This window comes from Pantherophis guttatus, chromosome 2, assembly GCF_059756535.1.
Source record: "Pantherophis guttatus breed Tessera chromosome 2, ASM5975653v1, whole genome shotgun sequence".
Classification (NCBI taxonomy): Eukaryota; Metazoa; Chordata; class Lepidosauria; order Squamata; family Colubridae; genus Pantherophis; species Pantherophis guttatus.
The window spans coordinates 60,870,161-60,892,757 of record NC_142064.1 but is presented as its reverse complement, the minus strand read 5'-3'; the positions used below and the strand labels follow the sequence as shown (position 1 = coordinate 60,892,757).

General features: G+C 34.8%; 1 protein-coding gene across 2 annotated transcripts in view; it reads right to left on the bottom strand.

Moving 5' to 3' along the window:
* The window catches only part of CNTNAP4 (contactin associated protein family member 4), a 243,585-nt gene that overhangs the window by 73,181 nt on the left and 147,807 nt on the right, over positions 1–22,597 (bottom strand). For both annotated transcript variants that reach the window (XM_034410059.3, XM_034410060.3), the window contains exons 4-7: positions 5,411–5,558; positions 2,816–3,019; positions 2,504–2,688; positions 547–690 (exon numbers count right to left, since the gene is read on the bottom strand). In XM_034410059.3, coding sequence (XP_034265950.2) covers positions 547–690; positions 2,504–2,688; positions 2,816–3,019; positions 5,411–5,558 — 681 coding nt within the window. The remainder of the gene's footprint in view (positions 1–546; positions 691–2,503; positions 2,689–2,815; positions 3,020–5,410; positions 5,559–22,597) is intronic.

Here is a 22,597-nt window from a genome sequence, read left to right as displayed (position 1 = left end):
ATGGGATTTTTGGTGCTTTGGGGTTTTGTTGGGTTTTTTTTTTTTTTGCATACGTTTTATTATCAAACTAGGTGACATCATCAGTGCTGTATTATTTCCTTTGCCACACAAGCCTCTATAACCTCAGAAAAAAATAAACCAAGAACTAAGGGGCCTTCTGAACAATATGAGATGAATAGAGGTAGCTGTTAGAAGGAGACATTAGGCTTGTACCATAGTGTCTTAATTTAATCACACTAAAGATATTCCTTTTCATTCCCCCATGGCACCGTATTCTGTTATTATGTTATGTCAACCAGAAAGATTTTTCATGGGCACAGTTAAATGGAAGGAAGCAGGGAAGAGAAAACTATTTCCAATAGTGTACTTAAATTATCTTTTTAGAATTAAATACATTACAACCTTAGATTGCAATTTGAATATTACTATTAAGTAAGGCCCAAAGGGAAAAAGAATGTATGTGTATGTGAAGAGGGGGGGGAGGGGGAAGGAAAGGGGGGGAGGGGGGAGAGAGAGAGAGAGAGAACACATATAAATATTTCTTACCATTATGTTGATCTGAGGTTTATATCTCTTGGCCAAATCAATAATATTCACACCATTGTAATAAATATTTTCAAAACATCCATGAAAGTTTTTCCATGGTAATATCCCTGATTTTCCAGGCATTGGAATCCCTCCAAAGCTGAGCTTAGAAAGAGAATAAAAATCAATAACAGTATTAAATTATTTTCTGACAATCTGCTTGCAACTATGATGACAAAAACACTAACAGTAGAATAAAAACACCACTTTCCATTTTAGACAAATTAAGCATCAATTTATTTTTTTATTTATTTGAAAGCTCTTTCCAAATTAGCAAATGCATTAACATAAATTGCAGGTTAAAATGCAGACCTTAAGTATAGTTCCATAGGTAATAAGACAATGAAAAATACTCTAAATAAACATGTTCTCATTCTTGAAATGGGGAAGATTTATTCAATGGTAATTTTAAGAGAATAAAATGTGTTTCTCATTTCTAACTGAACAATGCCTACTGATAAATATCAATTCAGAACAAACACAAACACACATATACACACACTATAAAGATATAGATACATTCAGCATACATGCAAATATATTATACATCTACATGTATATAGTGATGACCTAATTTTTATCAATGTTTTGTACTGTGCAAAGATTCTGTTTTCATGTGGTCATTGTAACTGCCTACCTGAAATTGTACTGTGATGTTTCAGTCCAATGAAACTACCCCTATGTATGTTTTACAAATATGTGTATTGTTATTGTTATTTTTTTTTTTACTAAAGATATACATGGCATCCTGTTCTTCATGTTATAATTCATGCTCTGAACCAATGATGAAGAACTTGTGATCTTCCAGATGTTGCCATACTGTTGCTGTAGTACTCTTGGCCATGATACATAATGGCTGTTGGGAGTTATATTTCAGCAATATTTGAAGATTTATAGAGTTGCAATTCCTGCACTGTGCTGTACACACAGATGTTATAGCCATGAACGTTCCTGAGCAATGAGTAGTTTTATTTTACATAGAAAGCTGCTCAGTCTTTTGAATAATTCACATGAACTCTGCATACTTATCACTACCTCATGCTCAAATACATTTGTTTTATTTCCTATATGATTCTATAAACCATTACACAGAGATGAGAGATGATAAGATAAAGGATAAATGTCTTAGAGCAATGACAAAGTGATCAGTTACCTTCTTCCACTGGTCTAGAGAAAGATTGGGCAACTTTTTCTATAGGATACTGGAGTAATATGTTTGTGGCTACTTAGTAGGCTCGATTGAAGCACATAGTAAGTGGAACTTTCTTTTTTACTCTGATGATTGTCTTCTTCTCTTTTAGGCTATTGCAGCAGGAAACAGCCAATATTTTTCTTACTAGAGGCTTGAACTGATTTCTTGCAATAAGGGTTTTGATATTAGGATGATTTTAATAAATAGAGACCTAGATTCAAAGTTTATTTCCCTGGTCACTGCAACTTCACCTAAAATAAGTTTTTTTTTAAAAAAAACACAGCAAAATATTTCTTGACCATTCCTTCCTTAGCTTTTCTTATGCTTTCCATGCCTGCTTGAATGATTAACACTGCACATTTATTAGCAAATAATGAAGGGATATAAGAGCTGGCTGGTGAAGTTGCATTGCCACCAACTCCTCCATTTGAAGGAGTAAACACCTTCAAATTTACTCAACAGGGGAGAAATTAGCATCCCCAACTGAACACCAATATAAAGCTGAATTCCCTGCTAATGTTGTACTTTCTCATTGTCCATGCTTTAAATCCTGCATAGCAATGATTTCTGAACCATGTTTCATAACAAAATCAAATTTGGTTAATTCTACAGAAAGCAGAGAAGCAGAGAAGTCTCAACTATGCATCTCACAGTATCCTTGAATCGCATAATCTCATTTACAGCACAACGATAATAACTCTAATAAATGAAAGATAATTTTCACACCTCATAATCAAGGTCCAAATAATTGAATTCTCCCTTTGCATGAAAATGGTGAGTGTGTTTATCAACTGTAAAGTTCACTTGATTATTGAAATGTTCAATGAGGACTGAATGCCAATGCTGATCATCCAAAAGGCTACCCAGAGTGATATTAATCTGGGCATCAGCAGAATACATTTTAGCATCACCTTCAAGAGGAGAAAAACAAATTGTTAAGTCTGCTATAATAAACAACAGAGATGGCAAAGATATGAGAGTTCAGATTTCTTTTGTTATGTTATTAAAAGAGGGACAATATGACTGTGTATTTGGTACCTATATTGATGAATAAGGAAAGCTTCCCATTAGCTAAAACCAATGTGATGTGATCGCCATTCTGTCCTTCTCTGTGTAGCAAAATCCCATCCCTTTGGCTGGTTTTAAACTTCAGAGAAATTACATCTTTTAGGGCTGTTGTGGATTTGGGTTTAAATCTGTAAAGCAGGAAACTCCTTCCATCAAAATCTGCTACATCAGATCCTGGAATTAAAAAAACCAAACAAACAGTTTTCTTATAAAACAGTCATAAGAATATGATAATATATTGCTCACACGATACCTAAAACACAAATGTGAGAAATGTTGTCATGAATAACGTGGGGAAACAATGGAGATTTAAGAGGAGATTTAAGGAGGATTTGTGTTGTTCTAAGTTACAAAAATATTACAAGAGCATTTGACAAATTCTGAAATATAAGAGAGAAATAGAACAATTTTCCATTTTCTACCCGTTTCTTCTAAAATAAGACATCCCCTGATAATAAGCCTAATCGGTCTTTTGAGCGCATGCTCTAAAATAAGCCACCACCACTCCTGAAAATAAGCCCTCCCCAAAAATATTTAAACGCATGCGCAGCTGGTCCCTGCCATTTCCTCTGGTTAGGGTTAGGGAGACAGAGTTGGAAATCAGGTAAGACAGCAAAGGGAGCTCCATCTTGCACCACACACTTGAAAATAATAAGATCTCCCTGAAGATAAGGCCAAGAACTTATTTTGGGGTTCAAAAAAATATAAGACAGGGTCTTATTTTTGGGAAAACACGGCACAATTTTCATATATAATAGGCATTCTTTCCCCAAAGTTATACACATTTCGCCATTGATAACACACTTTTGTCTCATTATATGTTAGCAGAGGCATCTGTAGCTAACTATGATGATACCAAAATAAATGAAACCTGAGTTGCAACATCACAGGGAAATCTCTACCCTTTGAAAATCTTGCTAATGGTATGAATATGTAAAGGGGAAAGCTTGTGTTGCGACACCACAAAACATGCTTTGCGATTTTGTCCCTTCTGCTTATGGCCTTGCATTTGAATTTGCCATTTTCATGGATGTGCACTTTCAATAGGATATTAGACATTAACATAACCCAGTATTTATCATAATCTGTAAGTAAGGGTGATTTAATAAGTCACAAACAACATTCACACAGCCTAAGTAAAGAAGACAAAAGAGGCAATAGTTCTTGAAAGCTACTTTTGTGAAGTAAATGAAGATATATCAGACTTCCCGTAGGTTATTTTTCAATTGACTGTCGTCTTCCAAATCAATGGAAAGCTCCTATTTCATATTATGTCACTTGACAAAACACTTGCTATATTAGGCTTTATTTTGGGCATAAGCTTTTGAAAATTCATCCTTGTGAGCCCCATTAAAGAATCCATTATCTCTGCTGAAGGGGTAGCTGCAGTATTTTAAAAGATCCTGTTAATACCTTTGACTTCTTTTGAGTTCCCCCAATTGTTTTTTTTTTTCAGTTTTCTATATCTTTCCTGTAAAATTAATAAATCTGCTTGCAACTCTATACAACCTCTCTGTAAATAAACTTCACTGAAACATACTCAACTGTCTGAGACTGTCTTTCCCTTTTGTTTTATTTTTAATCACTGCCTTTCCACTGGGAAAGATAAGTCCATTAAAACCAGGGAACCCAGTGAACAACATGCTAAATGTTCAGTCTTTTCAATATGTTGTAATCTATCAACTACAACTATCAGTCAACAAATCCATCAGATGTAATAGTTGGACATAATCCCTATGCTCTTTCTGGTTTTATTTTTACTATCCTTTAACATTGAACCTTAATGATGCACTTTAATGGTGCATCTGTATTTCTGAACATGGGGTTTATTGATTTTTTTTCCCTTTCTTTTCCAATCTCCAAAAAGTGGACAGATCAATAAATTGAAACATTCAGGCACATAATGTCCAATGACTCATGAAAAACATAGTATTTGCCATCCTAGTTTGCTTAAAGCAATCTCCATAAAGGGGAAAAAAACTTTCTACAAATGGAATTCAGAATTATGTAGATAAATTCCAACTTTACATGTTATTGATCTCAGTATGCAAAAAGTCAAGATTAAAAAAAGGATAATAAAGTGTTAACATCAGTGGTGAATTTCAATTTTTTTTACTACCGGTTCTGTGGGTGTGGCTTGGTGGGCATGGCATGGCTTGGTGGGTGTGGCAGGGGAAGGATACTGTAAAATCTCCATTCCCACTCCACTCCAGGGGTAGGATACTGTAAAATCTCCATTCCATCCCCAATCCAGGGCAAGGGTAGTGCAAAATTCCCATTTCCTCCCAATCAGCTGAGACTCGTGAGGCAGAAAATAGATGGGGGTGGGGCCAGTCAGAGGTGGTATTTACCGGTTTTCCGAACTACTCAAAATTTCTGCTACTGGTTCTCCAGAACTGGTCAGAACCTGCTGAAACCCTCCTCTGATTAACATGCAATATTGATATCCCTACCCCAAAAGCCTTTACTATAGCAAAGCCTAATTAAGCGGTATTTCATTTGCAGTTTTGAAATATATTGCAGATTTGTGTCATTCTTCTCATTAAAGGAAAAGACATAACTTACTATAAGCACATCCATAGACTTCAATCCGCATCCCAATCCTGCCATTCTGGTTCCAATCTAAAGGGACAAATCGTAGAAACCTTGCTTTGATGGAATGCTCAAGCTTGTAATATACCACACTGTCTGCATTGGTGTTTCCTGAAAAAGCCTGTGAATAACAACATGAAAATGAGCTTTTGATCTGCATTCTTGTAATATGTTTCACGGAGCACATATAATTTTAGATTTAAACTTGATTGGCATGAAGGTACAAATCAGTGTTGGATTTCAGCTCCTTTAATTCCTAATAAGCATGACCATGCAATCATATACAGTTAGTATGCAATTAGAACCTCAGACTTCAGCAATTTTGCATTCTTTTCATATGAGTTGATGAGAAATAAAAATGTTAATGTTTTGTTCCACGTGCCATCTCAACTTAGTCATTCATGCCCTTGTCACCTCATGGTTAGATTATTGCAACGCGCTCTACATGGGGCTACCCTTGAAAAGTATTCAGAGACTACAGTTGGTCCAGAATGCAGCTGCGTGAGCTGTCGTGGGAGCACCTAAGTACACCCATATTACACCAATTCTCCACGAGCTGCACTGGCTCTCTATTGGTCTCCGGTCACAATTCAAGGTGTTGGTTATTACCTTTAAAGCCCTACATTGCTTAGGGCCAGGTTATCTACGAGACCGCCTTCTGCCGCATAGCTCCCAGCAACTGGTAAGATCCCACAGAGTTGATCTCCTCCGGGTCCCATCAGCTAAACAATGCTGGCTGGTGGGCCTGCGGGGGAGGACCTTCTCTGTGGCTGCCCCAGCTCTCTGGAACCAGTTACCTCCTGAGGTCTGGACCATCCTCACCCTATTGGCCTTCCGAAAAGCGATGAAGACCTGGCTTTTCCCGCAGGCCTGGGGCCATTGATCTCGCTCTTGTGGTCTGGTGAGATCCAGCCATGAATGGCGTGAATTTTAATGTTTTAATGTTTTTAATTTTTAAATGTTTTTTATAATGATTTTTTAAAATGTATTGTGAGCCGCCCTGAGTCTTCGGAGAGGAACGGCATATAAATTGAATTAATTAAATTAAATTAAATTAAATTAAATTAAATTAAATTAGTGGACTTATACCAGCCAGTGTTCAAGAAACTGGGACCAGAGAGCACAATTTGCTTCTGGATTAAACTGATTTAAAGATTCCACTGTTTCTTTTTTTAGATATAATGATAATTGCAATTTGTTCTTCTCAACGCAGAAGCCTATGAATGAAATAAAGTGCATACAAGCCTGGAAACCACATCACAGCTTACATAACTAAAACAGATTTTGACATAGTTTTATTCTGACTATGTTCACTGCATTATTTTTTTTTAAAAAAATATTAATCTTAATGGATGTCAAATTATTATCTTTCTAATTCTTAGTAAATTATTTATTTTTCTTTAAGAGTCATGAGCCCATCATGTTACTTCTGAACATGAGTTCAGCCTAAGGCTGCAATGCTAAACTATATGAATGGGAAATTATGAAAAGTTTGGATTCCATTTTATTATGTTGTAGATTTTAATACATTATATTGTTTTGATACAATATTTGCAGAGTATTAGTTAAAATTATTGATATTTTTATGTTTTATATAATTTAAGAGTATTAAAAGCAAAAAAATAAATATTCAATCAGTATTATTATTGGTTGCCTCAGTATTGATTTTTGATTACTGCCTCCCTGTAGCTTTCTTTGCAAGATTTCATGGGCGTGGTTCAGGGGTGAGTTCTACTTACCTTTACTACCAGTTCGCAGCAGAGCCACAGGCTCTTCTGCGCATGCGCAGAAGCATTTTAATGATGTTGGGGTTGGTGGGTAGAGTCTCCCGCCGGTTTTACTACCGGTTCTATAGAACTGGTGCAAACCGGGGGCAAGTCACCACTGGCGTGGTTTGCCATTGCCTCCTTCTGAGGTCTGAGAGAGAGTGGCTGGCTGAAGGTCATCTACTGGTTCTGTGCCAAATGAGGGACTAGAATTCACAGTATCCCAGTTTCTAGTTTAACTACCACCCTAACTGGCTCTTCATCGGTTTAATAATTACAATTTGGAATATCAACATTGCAAACAGTTTGACGTTTTCCTATGAAACTGTCACATTAGAAAAAAAGAAACTGCTTCAGATTACATCAAAGTATTTGTTGTACAATTAAGTTTTCAATCTTGAGCTACTTATTTAGTACTGAAGTGTCCGTTGGATAATGAAAGGAAAAATATGTAAGATAACCAAAACCAGTTTAACAAAAATAAAATAATAAAGAAACAAGCTAACAAGAAACAAGTTTTTACTTTCCCCTTTTTGTACACCTGCTAATTTGTCAAATTATAGACATTAATGACATTGGCTCCCTTAGAAGCCAAACTGTAAGTGATTATCTTTGTCATGCTTACATGGCAACCATTCTTGCTTAAATATAAACATTTATGTACATATATTGTTACTTCTGCCAGTTTACAATAGATAGTTATAATAATTAGGGCCTCAGATAATAGCAGTTGACGTGTTATTTACATGTTCATTGTAAAGTATCAATTACAGGTAGAGATAACATGGATGCCTATATGCTGCCTAAATGTCAGAGGTTAAAATAATGCACTGAAATGTACTTTCAGATTCTAGCTGAGCATCCTGTTATATGCATCAGGTCAAATAAGCCATGCACTACAAACCAGGCATGGAATATTGTAAATACTAAAACTCCCCTAGAAAATGGGGGGAAAAAATGTTAATTAGAATTAAATACTGAGAATGACACAAACTTTCCTCCATTTTTGTCTCTATGCCTATTTTTCCTTTAGCGTTAATTGTTCACAGAGGATAAGGGAAAAGAGGAGTAGCTATGCATGGAGGGATTAGCTGAACAATAGATGCACAGAGAAAAGGCATTTAAGGGGATCATATTTCTCTGCAGACAGAATTAGATGTGAACACATAATTGCATTAAGGAAGGGGGCGGGGAGAAGAATGATTTAATTGCATCTATAGTGCAATTGTAAAACAGTGCAGATAAGAAGCATAACCGGGAGTGATAGCTCTAGTTTATTGTAATATTTCTTGAAAAGAATCTTGCAAGACTGAAAGTATTTTTCTTTCACTTTCCTTTTACTCTCTGGAAAACCAGGAAGGTACCATGTCTCACACATACACCCATTTGTGATCTAAGACACAAATGTACATACTGGTTGTCCAGTCTGTGGCTCCCCCTCCTGTCTCCCAAGGTCATTCCACATTCCATTACACTGAAACTGTTGAAGATACGGTTAACTGTGGCCATGTTGTAAATCACGGTAATGTTAAAAATATCGTTCTGTGAATTCCAGAAATAAAAACATTGCACATAAAATAAATAAAATGATTCGTGCAGCAGTTCTATTTCGGAGCACGTGTTGCAGATTCGCAAAAGTGTCTTCTATTAACTTCTGGTAGCTGATTGAAAGGGCACCTTTTGTCATCAAAATAAGCGATGTGACTACTTTGCTGGTAGTAATGGGATGGAGTATGTTGCTTTGCAAAGCACTTTCAGGAGAGTGCTCCTTCAATATTTAATTAAAGTGTCACAATCCTTTGAAGATCTTCAAAGCATGGGAGCTTTGGAATGCACAGTCACCTCAATGGGATATGTTATTTTGGCTTTTCATAGGAATACCTATGGAATAAAACATTGTGTGCTGAAATTGTCTATATATCTTGGCCCAGATTTGGGGCATACAGTATTTAGTCTTTCTTTTTATTTTTTTTCACTGGGATTTACATGTCATTCTAATTCTTCAGGATTCCAAGAGGCTTATATTCCCTTCTTATCATAAATTCAGAAAAAAGTAATGTCAAATAACCTATTACAAGGAGAAATATTTTTTTAAAAAAAATACTTTTGTAAAATATACATAAATTCAAAAGTCAGATCAGCTCTCGGCAACCCTGTATCAATTTAAAGCAGTTTTTAAAACTGTATTTCCTCCCTTCTACTGTATTTTAAAATTTAGACCCCTATTTAAAAGCGTAGAATGAAGGGGAGCTTCTCCATCTGGCACCAGAAATGTTACAGAGGTTGGTGCTAAATTCACTTCTTTTCGAAAGCCTGTTTCGTAATTGTGATGTCTCTATAAAGTTGACTGTAAGTTTTGCTATATTGTTATTCTATCCTATCCCTGCCATCAGGCATTCTACATTGAATTCGGCAACAGCTACCCAGATCCTTGCTATAGCATGGTCAAATAAGAAACTACTGCAACTTAATAAAACAACTCAAAGCACCTGCTTTTACTCTGTCGCTATGGAGGTATAGTTCTTTCATTGCAATTTAGATCAGGCACTTTTCCTTATCTTTTTCCTTTATTTTGTATTTTTGAAGCTTAGTGCTTGAAGGCGGTTGCTTATTGACGTAATTGACTTCCTTGCCCTGGGAAACTCTAGTTCCAAAGCATCCCCACCTTTCCCATACAAACAATTTCTATTTTTCAATGTGTTCCTTTTCAGTATTAAAAAATAAATTGGGTCTCTCTGACATTAATACACTTTCAATAACAGTGGCAGCAAAATATTCCAATTTTGCCATCTATCCATCAAGATCATCATAACAAAGAACAGTTCAATATTCTGACATTACATTCCAGCTGCAGTTGCTTTACATATTTAGAATGCATCTTTTTTTCTGAAATAAATTGAAAAACATAATTGAAAGACAATATAGAGTACATGATTTTATATGAAATCAAGGTCAAGTAGACAGCACACGATGGATTTGGTGTGCTTGGGGAAAGCAAAGATATATTTAGCTAATGACTAGAATGCTTGCATTTTCTTCTTCATTCAATCTTTATTATGCAGAGAACTGAATTACATTATGCTAACACGAACAGCTAAGCATCTATATAGAAAATGCTGTAAAAGCCTGATAAGACCACATGCAATCCATACTTCTTTCAATGTATTGAAAATCATAATTAACTTACAATCTGTCAGTCACAATAATAAAGTTGCTAGGTCCCACAATTTTAGATTTTCAAAGGTAGAATGACATGTTAAATGCCAAGATTGATCATGTTATTGCTATAAGACAGACCAAAACACACACATATATAGCTTACTGCACACATATATGCTACTTATATCATCAACATTAGTTGACATTAATTTGTCAACTAAATCAGAAGATAGATATTCAGGTATTCAGAAGTAATGGCGGATATGTTGAAATGTTCTGTTAATGTTTTGATTCGTTTTCTTTTCTTGTAGTCATTTAGATTATATATGAATGCACAGATAGTTAAATGTTAAGTGGGAAATCATAATGAATATTCTCTCCTAACTAATTTTAAAATAATTTGTTCTATTTCAAGACATATCTCTAATGCTATTAATTTGTAAAGCCAACAATCTATTCAACATTTCCATTTAGAAATACCATATTTATAGATTTATTACAAGACCATTAAAAGTTAAATATATCACTTTGGCACAGTATATGACTCATTACTACAAGACACACTATATGATTCATTACTAGAATCATGACATAAATGTTTTTTTTAAAACCTAGATGATTTAAGGCAAATCTGGAGAAATTTTGGTTGTGTAAGGCTGCCTTTTTTTTTTTTTAATTTGATTTATATGCCACCCTTCTCCGAAGACTCAGGGCGGCTTACAATGTGTTAAGCAATAGCCTTAAATCTGAAGGACAAATAAAGTCCTTGATAGTCTGGAAAGTAAGTGAACATCATATAGGAAGACTAAAACATAGTGGCTACAATCATCAAAGGATGTTCTAAAGAAATTTTACCCCCATCCATTTCATAATTTTTAACTATTTACCTTGAGTTTTTGAATCTCAAATTTGTTGGATCCTGTCAAAGTAGAACTCTAATTACATGAGTATGAATAATCTCTGTTGTCCCCACTACAATGTAAATTTTGATCATAATTTGTTTTGTTATATTAACAGCTATCTTTAGAATAAAAAATAGATAGTCACAGTATATTACTATGGTTGGTTACATAGTCTGTCTTATGCTTGACTGGATTTGGCATTTTTGTCCATTTATCAAGTCCTTTCTAAGGACCTGGGACAGGCAAATGTTATATACACAAAAATGTGAAAGCACAGTTGCCAGTTCTTTAGCTCATGTTGGCCTTCATATACATCAGGTTTTTCACAAGAACCTAGGATATTGTGCTGTATTGGTGTAGTATACATATACTGTATGCAGACCTATGCATTGTGGGCTTTTGTAATTGACAGATGTTTTCAATGCATAGATTTTCTATGTGCCATCCAAGATTTTTGGTATTGCACCAGTGTGCCAGTAACCACTAGGACAACCATGGTTGGCTAATGCTATAATCTTTCAAATTCAGTTTTCTGATTATTATTATTATTATTATGTTAGTTCATTTTCTCCTTAGATGGCACTCAAGATAATTCTACCATTCCTTTTCACTACCAAATCTGGAGGATTACCTGCTACTGAGAAAGATGTCTATTATAGTCATGTTTAGAGAATATGTAAAAATCGTTAAAGGCAATTTTAGTAGTTCTAGAATAGTACTGGCTGAGAATGGGATATCTCAGCTTGTACATTATGGGAAGTAACTGGAAACATCTATACTTGATCAACTAAAGATGGCTAAGGATATAACAGTGTTTCTGTAATTTCATCCTTATCTAACTGTGATTATGTTCACTGGATTTCCAAAAGGAGCTGAGAAGGAACATCCAGCTTGATTTATTTACTTCATGATTTGGGAAGTGTTAGCTGGAAGTCTACAAATGTTTCAACTTCTTTTTTTCGTGTATCTTGATAAATTCTGGACATACCAATTGTGCTGTAAGGTCTGAAAGTTTAAATATCATATGTTCTTTGTGTGTGGGTGGCAAAGAAGAAGTATTTATCCCCGATTTTTCTCAGGAAATCCAACAGCACTAAAAAGAAGTTTAGTAGCACAAGAAATCCCATTTAACTTAAGATCCACTTCAAAAAGAAGTGAGAAGTCATATCAGTATTCAAGAAATTATAACTGCAACCTCTTATCTCTTTAGAGTTAGAGCAACAACAGAAGTTAATAATCTGACACTGACACAAGTTTAATGACCCTGAATAAATGCAGCTTGAATTGAGTGTATTGTAGTAGCTGCACTTCTGAAAAATATTTCAAAGGCACTATAAAGAACTTGGAAAAGATTATGTTACCATCCTGGACATTACGACATACTGGTATATTGATTAGGCAGTAAAAGAGAATATTGTCAGTTGAGCAACACTCATTTATTAATTTAATCAAGCAAATATATTTCTTATTAATGCTTTGATTTCTTAAGATGTTCACTACCGAGCTCATTTCTGTGTTCAGAAATTATTTTCATTGTCAACAAACTCATAATGTCATATGGACTTCTGCTTGTTCCACCAGATGGCTGACAATGTGGAGCGGTCAGTGGTTGCTGGTGACAAAGCCAGCTAGATCTGGTGAGTGGTGTTTTTTTAAATGTTTCTCTATTCTGTTCACTAAAAATTAAGTGAAAAGCTTGTAGACAGAAGAGAAAAAAGGCAGACCTGATAGCTTTTTTTGGTTTATCTGTTTTGAATACTAGAACTCTGTTTTTCAGGTTTTAGGAATATTATCTAAATAAAGCACCAATTGCAATCCTGTTTTACCATGACTGCTTTGTGGACTTTTACGGCAATACCATCTGGCCCTAGGACTCTTCTTGATTTTGGCTGTTAAATTGCATGGAGAATCTCTTCTAGTTCAGTTTTGGATATCACTGAAAACTCATGTGAATGATGAAGTTTTTCATGGCTATTTTGAGGCGAAAAGATCAATATGAAAACACTGACATGATTCTTCAACTTCCTATTAGTCAGATGTAGCGATGTTCTCATTCTTCTCGAAAAAGTTTTCAAAAAGCCCCATTTTCTGTTTAATTTCTTTCCAGCACTTTATACCTCTGTTGTTTTCAAGAGTTTAGTAAGTTTATCGTCAACTTTTGGCCGCCACTTTATGTTGCAGAGCAATGCTGTTGAACATAATTTCTGCTTTGAGCTCTTTACTAAGAGTTGTTTTTGCTAATGTGACAGCTTTGTTCAATTATTTTTTTTTCAAACTTTTGCTGTTGTGACTCCTTTTTTTACATTTTTTTATGAGCTGTTCAGATTGTTGAATGAATGATGTCTTTGTTACAAGCCCAACCTTGTTTCAAGATACAGATAGTCCTTGGGTTACGAATGTAATGGAGCCTGCCAATTACATTCGTAACCTGAGGATTCATTGGAGTGAGTCACGTAGAGTAGAGTAGAGTAGAGTAGAGTAGAGTAGAGTAGAGTAGAGTAGAATAGAATAGAATAGAATAGAATAGAATAGAATAGAATAGAATAGAATAGAATAGAATAGAATTCTTTATTGGCCAAGTGTGATTGGACACACAAGGAATTTGTCTTGGTTCATATGCTCTTGGAGTACATAAAAGAAAAGATGCATTTGTCAAGAAACATAAGGTACAACACTTAACGATAGTCATAGGGAAACAGTCAATATAAATCGTAAGGATACCAGCAACAAGGTTACAGTTATACATTCATAAATGGGAGGAGATGGGTGATAGGAACGATGAGAAGATTAATAGTAATGCAGACTTAGTAACTAGTTTGACAGCGTTAAGTTAATTATTTGTTTAGTGAATGTGAATGTGAAATGAATGTGAAAACTCCCTGCTTTCACCCACACCTTCACTAATTGCGATATCACTACATCAAAGTGTCCTGTTGGCTGGCAAATGTTTTGCGTCAAGAATGAAATGTTCTGGGTACTTTGATCTTGTGGCCTGAAGTCCCACGAGGTCACAATGCCCAGAACTTTTCATCCTCGGCATGCGAAAAGCATCTGCAAGCCGATAGAATTCTGGAAGTGAAATCGTCCCACTGTCAAAGAAACTGTGGCAGAGAGAAGACAAATCTTCACAAGGAAAGTGAGTCTGGCACAGCAAGATGGGAGGAGGGAAGCAATTGTGGGGAGGGGGGAAATAGGCAGGGTGAATTTTGCAGTGACTCTGCAGTCGTTCATAAGAGTGAATGACTGCCGTGGTGTTGCAATATAATAATTTCAGGACTATGTCGTAAATACCTGGGGGGAGTTATTACATAACTTCAAATGGTCACTAAGTAAACTGTCATAACTTGAGGATTACCTGTATATCTTTCAAGCAGAAATATATTTATTGTTGCCATATTGTTTGAGACTTGTTAATGAGAGGGGGTTTGAAGTTTGTTTGGATTATCCTGTGGTCACTGCTAATGTTGACTCATGCAAAACTTCAATATTTGTGATGAATTGCTCCTTATTACACAATGTGTGATTGATCTCAGTCTTGGTTTCCCAAGAGCAGAACTTCCTTGCTAGCTTTTCAAAGCAGATGTTCATCACATACTCTTTTTTTTTGTAAATTGGCAAAATTTCCTAGTTATTTACCATTTTCATTTCGCTTATGTGAATTTTTTTTCATGTTCACTTGCCTTGTCTCGATATGAGCATTTAGGTCCCTTATGATGATTCCTTTGTAGGCAGGTTATATTTATTCCATCACATTGTTTTATACAATTTATAAATATGGATTACCTTTCTTTGGCAAGGAAATCCTGCTAGATTTCTATTGTGTGAACTCATAAAAGTTAGTCTAACCTTCCACGCTTTTAGATTTATCATTGAACATTTATCCTAGCTTGGTTATTAATAAGGAATATTAAAATTTAGCTCTGCTTTGTTCTAGCCTTTAAATTTATTATGTCATAGCATTGAAATCTTGGTAAGCTGGAAGATAAATAGAGAAAACATTGGGTGGCAAATCTAACTTGAAAAGCTTTACATTAAGAAAAATCTCAATTTTTTAAAAATAGCAACATCTCTTTTGATTAACCTGAGCCTCTCAAATAATATTATTAGAGGTAGTCCTTAACTTATGACCGCAACTCATATTATGACCACAACATAACCAGAATATATGTTGCTAAATGAGAAATTTGTTAAGTGAGTTTGCCCATTTTACGACTTTTCTTGCTACATTTGTTAAGTGAATCACCACAGTTGTTAAATTAGTAACGCAGTTGTTAAGCAAATCTGCTTCCCCATTCACTTTGCTTGTCAGAAGGTCATAAAAGATGATCACATGACCCCGGGACACTACAACTGTCATAAATATGAGTCAGTTGTCAAGCATCTGAATGTAAATCACATGACCATGGAGATGCTGTAACAGTTGTAACTGTGACAAAATGGTTATAAGTCATTTTCTTCAGTGCCTTTGTAACTTTGAATGGTCACTACTGTTGTAAGTCAAGGACTGCCTGTATTTTGAAACCACTCACTTCTGAGGAAATTTTTTAAAAATGTTTGGCAAAATATATCTTTTTTTTTTTTTCTTAGACTGCTTCTTGGCAGTATGTTCAACAAATGCACTTTTGATCCAGCAGCATTTGATACTTCTAATGCTCCATAGTGAGTACAGGTTCTAGAGGAATTATCAGTTGTTCCTTCACCAGTAACTTTTCTTTAATAGGAGTTTGGTGAAATATAAATCAGTAATTTACATGATGTTTGGAAAAATAACTTTAAAGGTCCATTACGGGTAAAAAGGTAGGGATGCTTTTGCACAGGTTGTGGAAAAATATTTTTCAGGTTTGTTTATCATCTACATTCTGACCAATTTGCTTTTGCTGGATACATCAGTACTGTTTGGCAGTGTGAAAAATTTTATATTAGAGTAGCTTGCTATAAGCCTATGATGAAAAAGGTAGTAATCATAATTCAGCACCATCATATAAGAGAGCAAAACCAGATTTTTAAGCACTTCAAGTCTTTCACCTAGATATTTTAATTTAATTTGCTTCAAATAATAATTTTAAAACTTTTTTCTATTTGGTTTGTGAATACATTTTTGTGTTTTAGTAGTTTCTTTTGCTCGTTGTAAATATTGTGTGATATTTGCAATCATCTTGCAAAATCATCTTGGTATGTTCTTCCGAAAATAATAACAAGCTGAACAAAGCTCTTACTAATCTGTGGCTTTGAGAATTAGACAGAAAATGGAATCCTCTTTTACTTTTCATGTGAAATTTTCAAGATATTAACAGACATATTTCTGTAGAACACTAAACCTTTGGTTAGACCGGCAATATTTCTCAGGAGACATCTGCAAGTTCTGATTTTTATGACATGCATCCATCAAAACATGTTGCAGAAGAGAAGAGGAAACTGGTAGGAATAATTTTTTACCTATAGAACTTTGCACTGTATGCCAAGATAATTCATTACTTCACAGTCAATAAGCTAAAGACATGCTTATCCTGAAAAAGTGATTAATTTTGATATCATACTATTCCCAGTCAGTTTGGGTATCCAATTTTAAACTGTAGAAAGATGAAAAATGTAGACAGACTCCATGTGACTGTATGGCCACTTTCATCTACCCTGTTTCCCCAAAATAAGACATTCCCTGATAATAAGCCCAATTGGGCTTTTGAGCACCTGTCAATAAGGCCAAGCACTTATTTCAAGGTTCAAAAAAAATATAAGACAGGGTCTTATTTTCGGGAAAACACAGTATAAAGTTTATTCTTTGTGACTTCGTGCTTTATTATTATCTTATTGATATAATTTCTGATTCAAGTAATCATTTCGCTGAGATGAATTTAATTACATCTTAAGGACATTTATGAATTCTGACCTTTGCTTTATAGGAAATATTTATAAGGATGTCGACCTCACCCATTCCAAAGAAAAGGAAATAAATCCTTTGTGCTAAAATTAGGCTAGAAAGTTCAGTTTTCTAGTTACTAGTCTGGCGTATTTAGCTACCAGACCAATGGCTGTCTCAAAATTTTCCAGCATTGACCAGAGGGTTTAGAGCTCTTGGAGATGACAGAAGAACCATCTTGCTGAAAACCCGGTAGGTATCTTTGAAAGGACATTAAGTTGCATATTTTTTTTCCTAATTATATTTAGAAATTATTTGTTAACTGCTTTTCAACTATTGGGAATCGTTAGATTGACAGGTTTTACACTACCAAGAGGGTTTCTTTTAATTCTTGAAAATCATTTTAAATATAAATTTCAAGACTTTCACAAAATAATGTGATAAAGGGAAAGTAATTTCTTTATCTAGCTCTTTTCTTTTTCTATATTCTTTTTTCCTTCTTTTGTATTTTTCCTCCTTTTTTCTTTTCTTCACTTTCTATTTTATCTTTTTATTCATTTTTCCTTTGCTTTAGTTTTTATTGAAGTATGTTCAATAAAACAGGTTTAATGTTTGATAATATCACCCCCAAAATGCATTTGGAAAACGAACTTGATAGAAGATCTTAACACTAAGGTAAATTAATGTAGGGAGAGATATTATTTGTCTTATTTGATTTATAAGTTATTCAGAGTGCTAACATTTAAATGCCAAATGTGAATTGGAAACTTCAAGAATTAGGAGTCAATGCAATTATTTCAAACTTCACCTAAAATGCACATATTTCTCCCTATATGTACATGGTTTGAAGCTTTCTCCTGCATGAATTGAAACGTGAAACTTGTGTTAAAAACACAATCCCAAATACGGTTGTGTTGTAATAATATAGTTAGGAGTTTTCCATAATGAGAATAATTGTTGACAGACTCTCTGGAAATGATTGAGGTTGCCAAAGTAGCTGAAGTTGGCAAATGTTTTCCATGACAGCAAGGCCATCTGGGCTTTTAGTGACAAGTCTGAATCTTCACAATATGTATGAAATTTGCCCGTTTTAAAGAGTGAGAAAATGCTTCGGTCCTGAGAAACAGCTACCTATGCTTTTTCCAGATTATCAGGATTCTGTTCAGTTGAATGGCTGGTCTTTCCAGACAATTACCATCTAGTTGACACATTCCCATCCTCATCTAATTCTGATTTCACAGAGAAAAAAGTTGATATAAATCGCAAATTAGTGACATTTCATTTGTATCTATCCACTTATCCATTCAAACTTTTGAACTGCCCAATAGCCAAAGCTCTTTGGGTAAACTTATAGTAAAGCATACTAAACTGGGTAAAAATGGATATTGTAAAATCATATAAAATAAAAAAAGACCATATAAGATAAGTAGCAGTATGCCAGTCATTCAAAACAAAGAATCGAAATACAATTAAACAGCATGGGAAAATAAAAGACTTTCACCTGGCACTAAAATGATGCCAACTGAGTGTCTCTGGAGAGAGAATTTTGTAAATAGGGTGGTATCAACTAATTATCTGAAGCTTTATACACAGGTTAAAAAATTAGCAGATAAAGTGATATCCTATTGAACTCCAAATTTGATGAGACTCAGTAGAAACCAATTCCAGTTCCAATTCTATTTCCAGAACTTGGAGTTTGGAAACTTAGAGCCCTCAGTTCCTACTCTTGAAGTTCTCAGTTCCTACACTCCTATAAGGACTGCATTTTTTAAAAAAGAAAGTGTAAGAAATTACAATACTTGAGTCAAATGATATGAACATTTATTGAAAATATTCATTCCGCACCCTTACCAAATCAAGAAAGTAGGGTAAAATAAGATGATTTACAACTATTAGAGGTTATTCTGGTATTGATGCATGCTTTTTCTTCACAAATTATGATATTTTTCCCTCCATATACACCATTCCACATTGGATTTACCACTAGTCCAGTGATGGAAATTGTGAAGGTACTAGACTGGGGCAGATTATTTTAAGAAGGCTCACTTCCAAAGATGAGCTATATGAATTTGGGATATAACAATATTTTGGTTTCCAAGGCAAAAAGCATAAGATCTTCTGCTCTTTGAGGTGGGCCTCTTGAAGAAGAGAACAAACAAAACTTTTTAGTATTTTTATAAGGAATATTTTTGAGAAGATATCATGCAGGTGTTAACCTTTTGTCAGAATGAACAAGAAATCAGAGGACTAAAGATGAAGAGCCCTCCTTATCTCCATTTAATTAATTGTTGTTTCTCAGTTAGATTTCCATCACACTTTCCCTCTCTATCTCAGGAAGGCTTAAATGAGAATTAAATATTTATTCCAACAACACCCTGTGCTGTAGGTTGAGCAGAGAGAGAGTGGCTAACCCAACATCACCCAGTGAGTTTCATGGCTAAGTGTAGACTTGAGTTTGTATATCCCCATCCTAATTCAACACCTTAACCATTTCATAACCATGGATTTCACAGCCTTTCTTCTGAGATTACCCAGTTCTATTAATTAAAACACCCAACAGCCATTTTCTATTCAGAAGTAGTGGAAAGGAGTTTTGAAAATAAACATAAAGATTCTGTCTTGTTCTCTCCCCAGCTTGTTTTTCCCCTCTTAACATGATTGATATAAAGAATGGTTGCTGGAACTGGGTATGTCTAGTTTGATGAAAAGAAGGACTTGGAGTGACATGATAGCAGTGTTCCAATATCTCAGGGGCAGCCACAAAGAAGAGGAAGTCAAGCTATTCTCCAGTAACATCTGAAGACAGGACAAGAAGCAATGGATGGAAACTAGTCAAGGAGAGAAGCAACCTAGAACTAAGGAGAAATTTCCTGACAGTTAGAACAATTAATCAGTGGAACAACTTGCCTTCCAAAGTTGTAAATGCTCCAACACTGGAAGTTTTTAAAAAGAGATTGGATAGCCATTTATCTGAAATGGTTTCCTTGGGGTTTCCTGCCTAAGTAGGGGTTGGACTAGAAGACCTCCAAGGTCCCTTCCAACTCTGTTATTCTATTCTATCACTGGAGGTTTTTAAGATAGATAGTCACTTGTCTGAAATGATATAGGATCTCCTGCTTGAGCTGGTGGCTGGACTAGAAGATCTCCAAGGTCCCTTCCGGCTTTATTCTGATTTTGATGGCTCCCTTACTTCAAATCCATCCCAGATTACCCATAAAGCTAGTGAGGAGTGGCCAGTGGGATCAGGACAGGAGTGGGCTAGAGGAACCCTGGTTCTTTTACTTTTTCTGCATCTAAGTATTTCAGGTCTGTGTTGCAAAAAACAAACACTGACTCAAATACATCCCTGTAAGTAAATCAAGAGGACCACTTTAGTTTGAGGCTAGTGCATTAAACTGTACTTTCTGTGTTTTATTTTAAGTGAGAATATTTAAGGAGTTATAAATATTTAAATGATTCTCTAATTCAGTTAATGTAAACTGAACTGCAGTCTTCTATATCGTAGGATAAGATAAACAGCTTTGTGTAAGACATACTAATACATTTGACATACTAATATTTAATGAAATTATTGTGATACCTTATATAAATGTAACAAACTTCATTATTCTGAGTTGAACTATTTCATCTAGCTTACAACTGCTCACATTATCAGTTTTTCCCAAGCTACAGCAGTGTGTTCGATATCCTCTCAATATTTCGTCCCCATTATGAATGGCTTTCAAACACTTTTTCCCAAGATAAGAATATTTTCTCTCTAGATATAAACTTTAAAATAACCATGTATACTAAGAGCAAGGAATAGTTGTGGTCCAATGGCAGAAATTTGGATGGATGGCAAGGGAAATATTTACAGGCAAATAAGTCCTACTGGAAACATATATCTTATATGCATGGCATTTCCTCTTTCAATAAATTATGATTCATGATCTGAAGAGAATTGTATTGTTTCTAGCTGTAGCGTATGAATTCTGTTTTCTTGATGTTTCTGAGAAACACTTTATTTTATGCTATTATAACCTTCCTTCTTGTTTTGTCTTTTTTTTAATGAGGACGGTGATTTTTTCATAATTCAGGAAATAATATATTTGATCTATTTGTGGTGTTTCTTCTTCTGTAGTATACTTCACGCACTGCAGACAAAAAGAACTAATGCATTCATTTAAGAAAGTTACAAATACCTTTTTTTTAAATGATGTAAGGCTAACAAAATGCCTATCACATCAGCAAATAATGACTAGGATGTTTATTTCTTGATAAGAATATAAAGGAATTAGTGGAAATTACAGGAATACATTTGTTATGCAGTAAGTTTCACTCTTCATTTGAAAATGGAATTAAATGACCAGAGAGAAAGAAACTCATTAACTGCAACACAAAAAATTGTGATGGAAATGGTTTGTAACTCTTACATCCAGAGGGTCACAGGCAATAAAATAGTGCAATAAAAAGGTTTCATATTCAATTTATAGCTCTAGCCTAGCATTCATAAATGTAAACCTTCAGCTTCCCTACAAACAGCAGTGTGTGAATCTTTTTGTAATTAATTCATTATGCTGAACCTGCAATGTTGTAGTACTCAGAATATTAATAGTAATCATAACTGTATTTTGCATTTGCAGTAGGTTTAAGAATTGGGCAAGGATGCATAGTGAATTAATTGGCTATAAAAAAGATTTGTCTGTGTGTTTGAACCCTACAAGCAGTGGTCTCTCTAATGCAGAATCTTAAACTTTGGAGAGCAGTCTTTTTGAACAATAGCCTTCACTTCCTTCTTCAAAAATTGATTTTGTTTCTCTATTGCATTTGCTTTGTATGCAAGTGTCTTTGTAGGCAGTATCAACCTCCTAAACTATGTTCTCAATATGTACTACAACTATGTTTGGGTCAATATACTGATGTAGCAAAAATCGGATTCTAAACATACTTGCATAAAAGGCACACAATGCAAAAGTTAACTTGTCCCAGCTTTTTCTGTTTAACAATTCCCTTAGATAATTTGGAAGGAACTGGTATGTAGTCTATAAGAATTGCCTATTTAGTTTTCATAAACTGCAAAACTCATTTGACAAACAACAACAGATAAAATCATGGAGTTGGCTTGGAAATTGCAAGGCTGGTGATTTTTACAAAATTTAACATGTATGACAAGGTTATTTTGATATGAATTGCTCAACATTTTATAAATATCATGGCAACCAGGCTAATATTCATAATAGTATTGATTCAATGTGCCTGACAGATCAAATGCCAAGTCTGGAATGCTTAAGCAGGAAAAGAGGAAAGAATAGAGATTTAGTATTAATTTCTTTGATATGTTCATATCACTAAAGCAAGTGCAGATGAAAGTAGCTCTCATCCAATTGCACACTTAGGTTGCCATGACTTAATATGGTCTTGATGCTCTAGTTACTCTTTGGAACATGGAGATGCCTCAGGTTGCAGGCATAATTACTTCTAAGCCTCATCTTCTAGT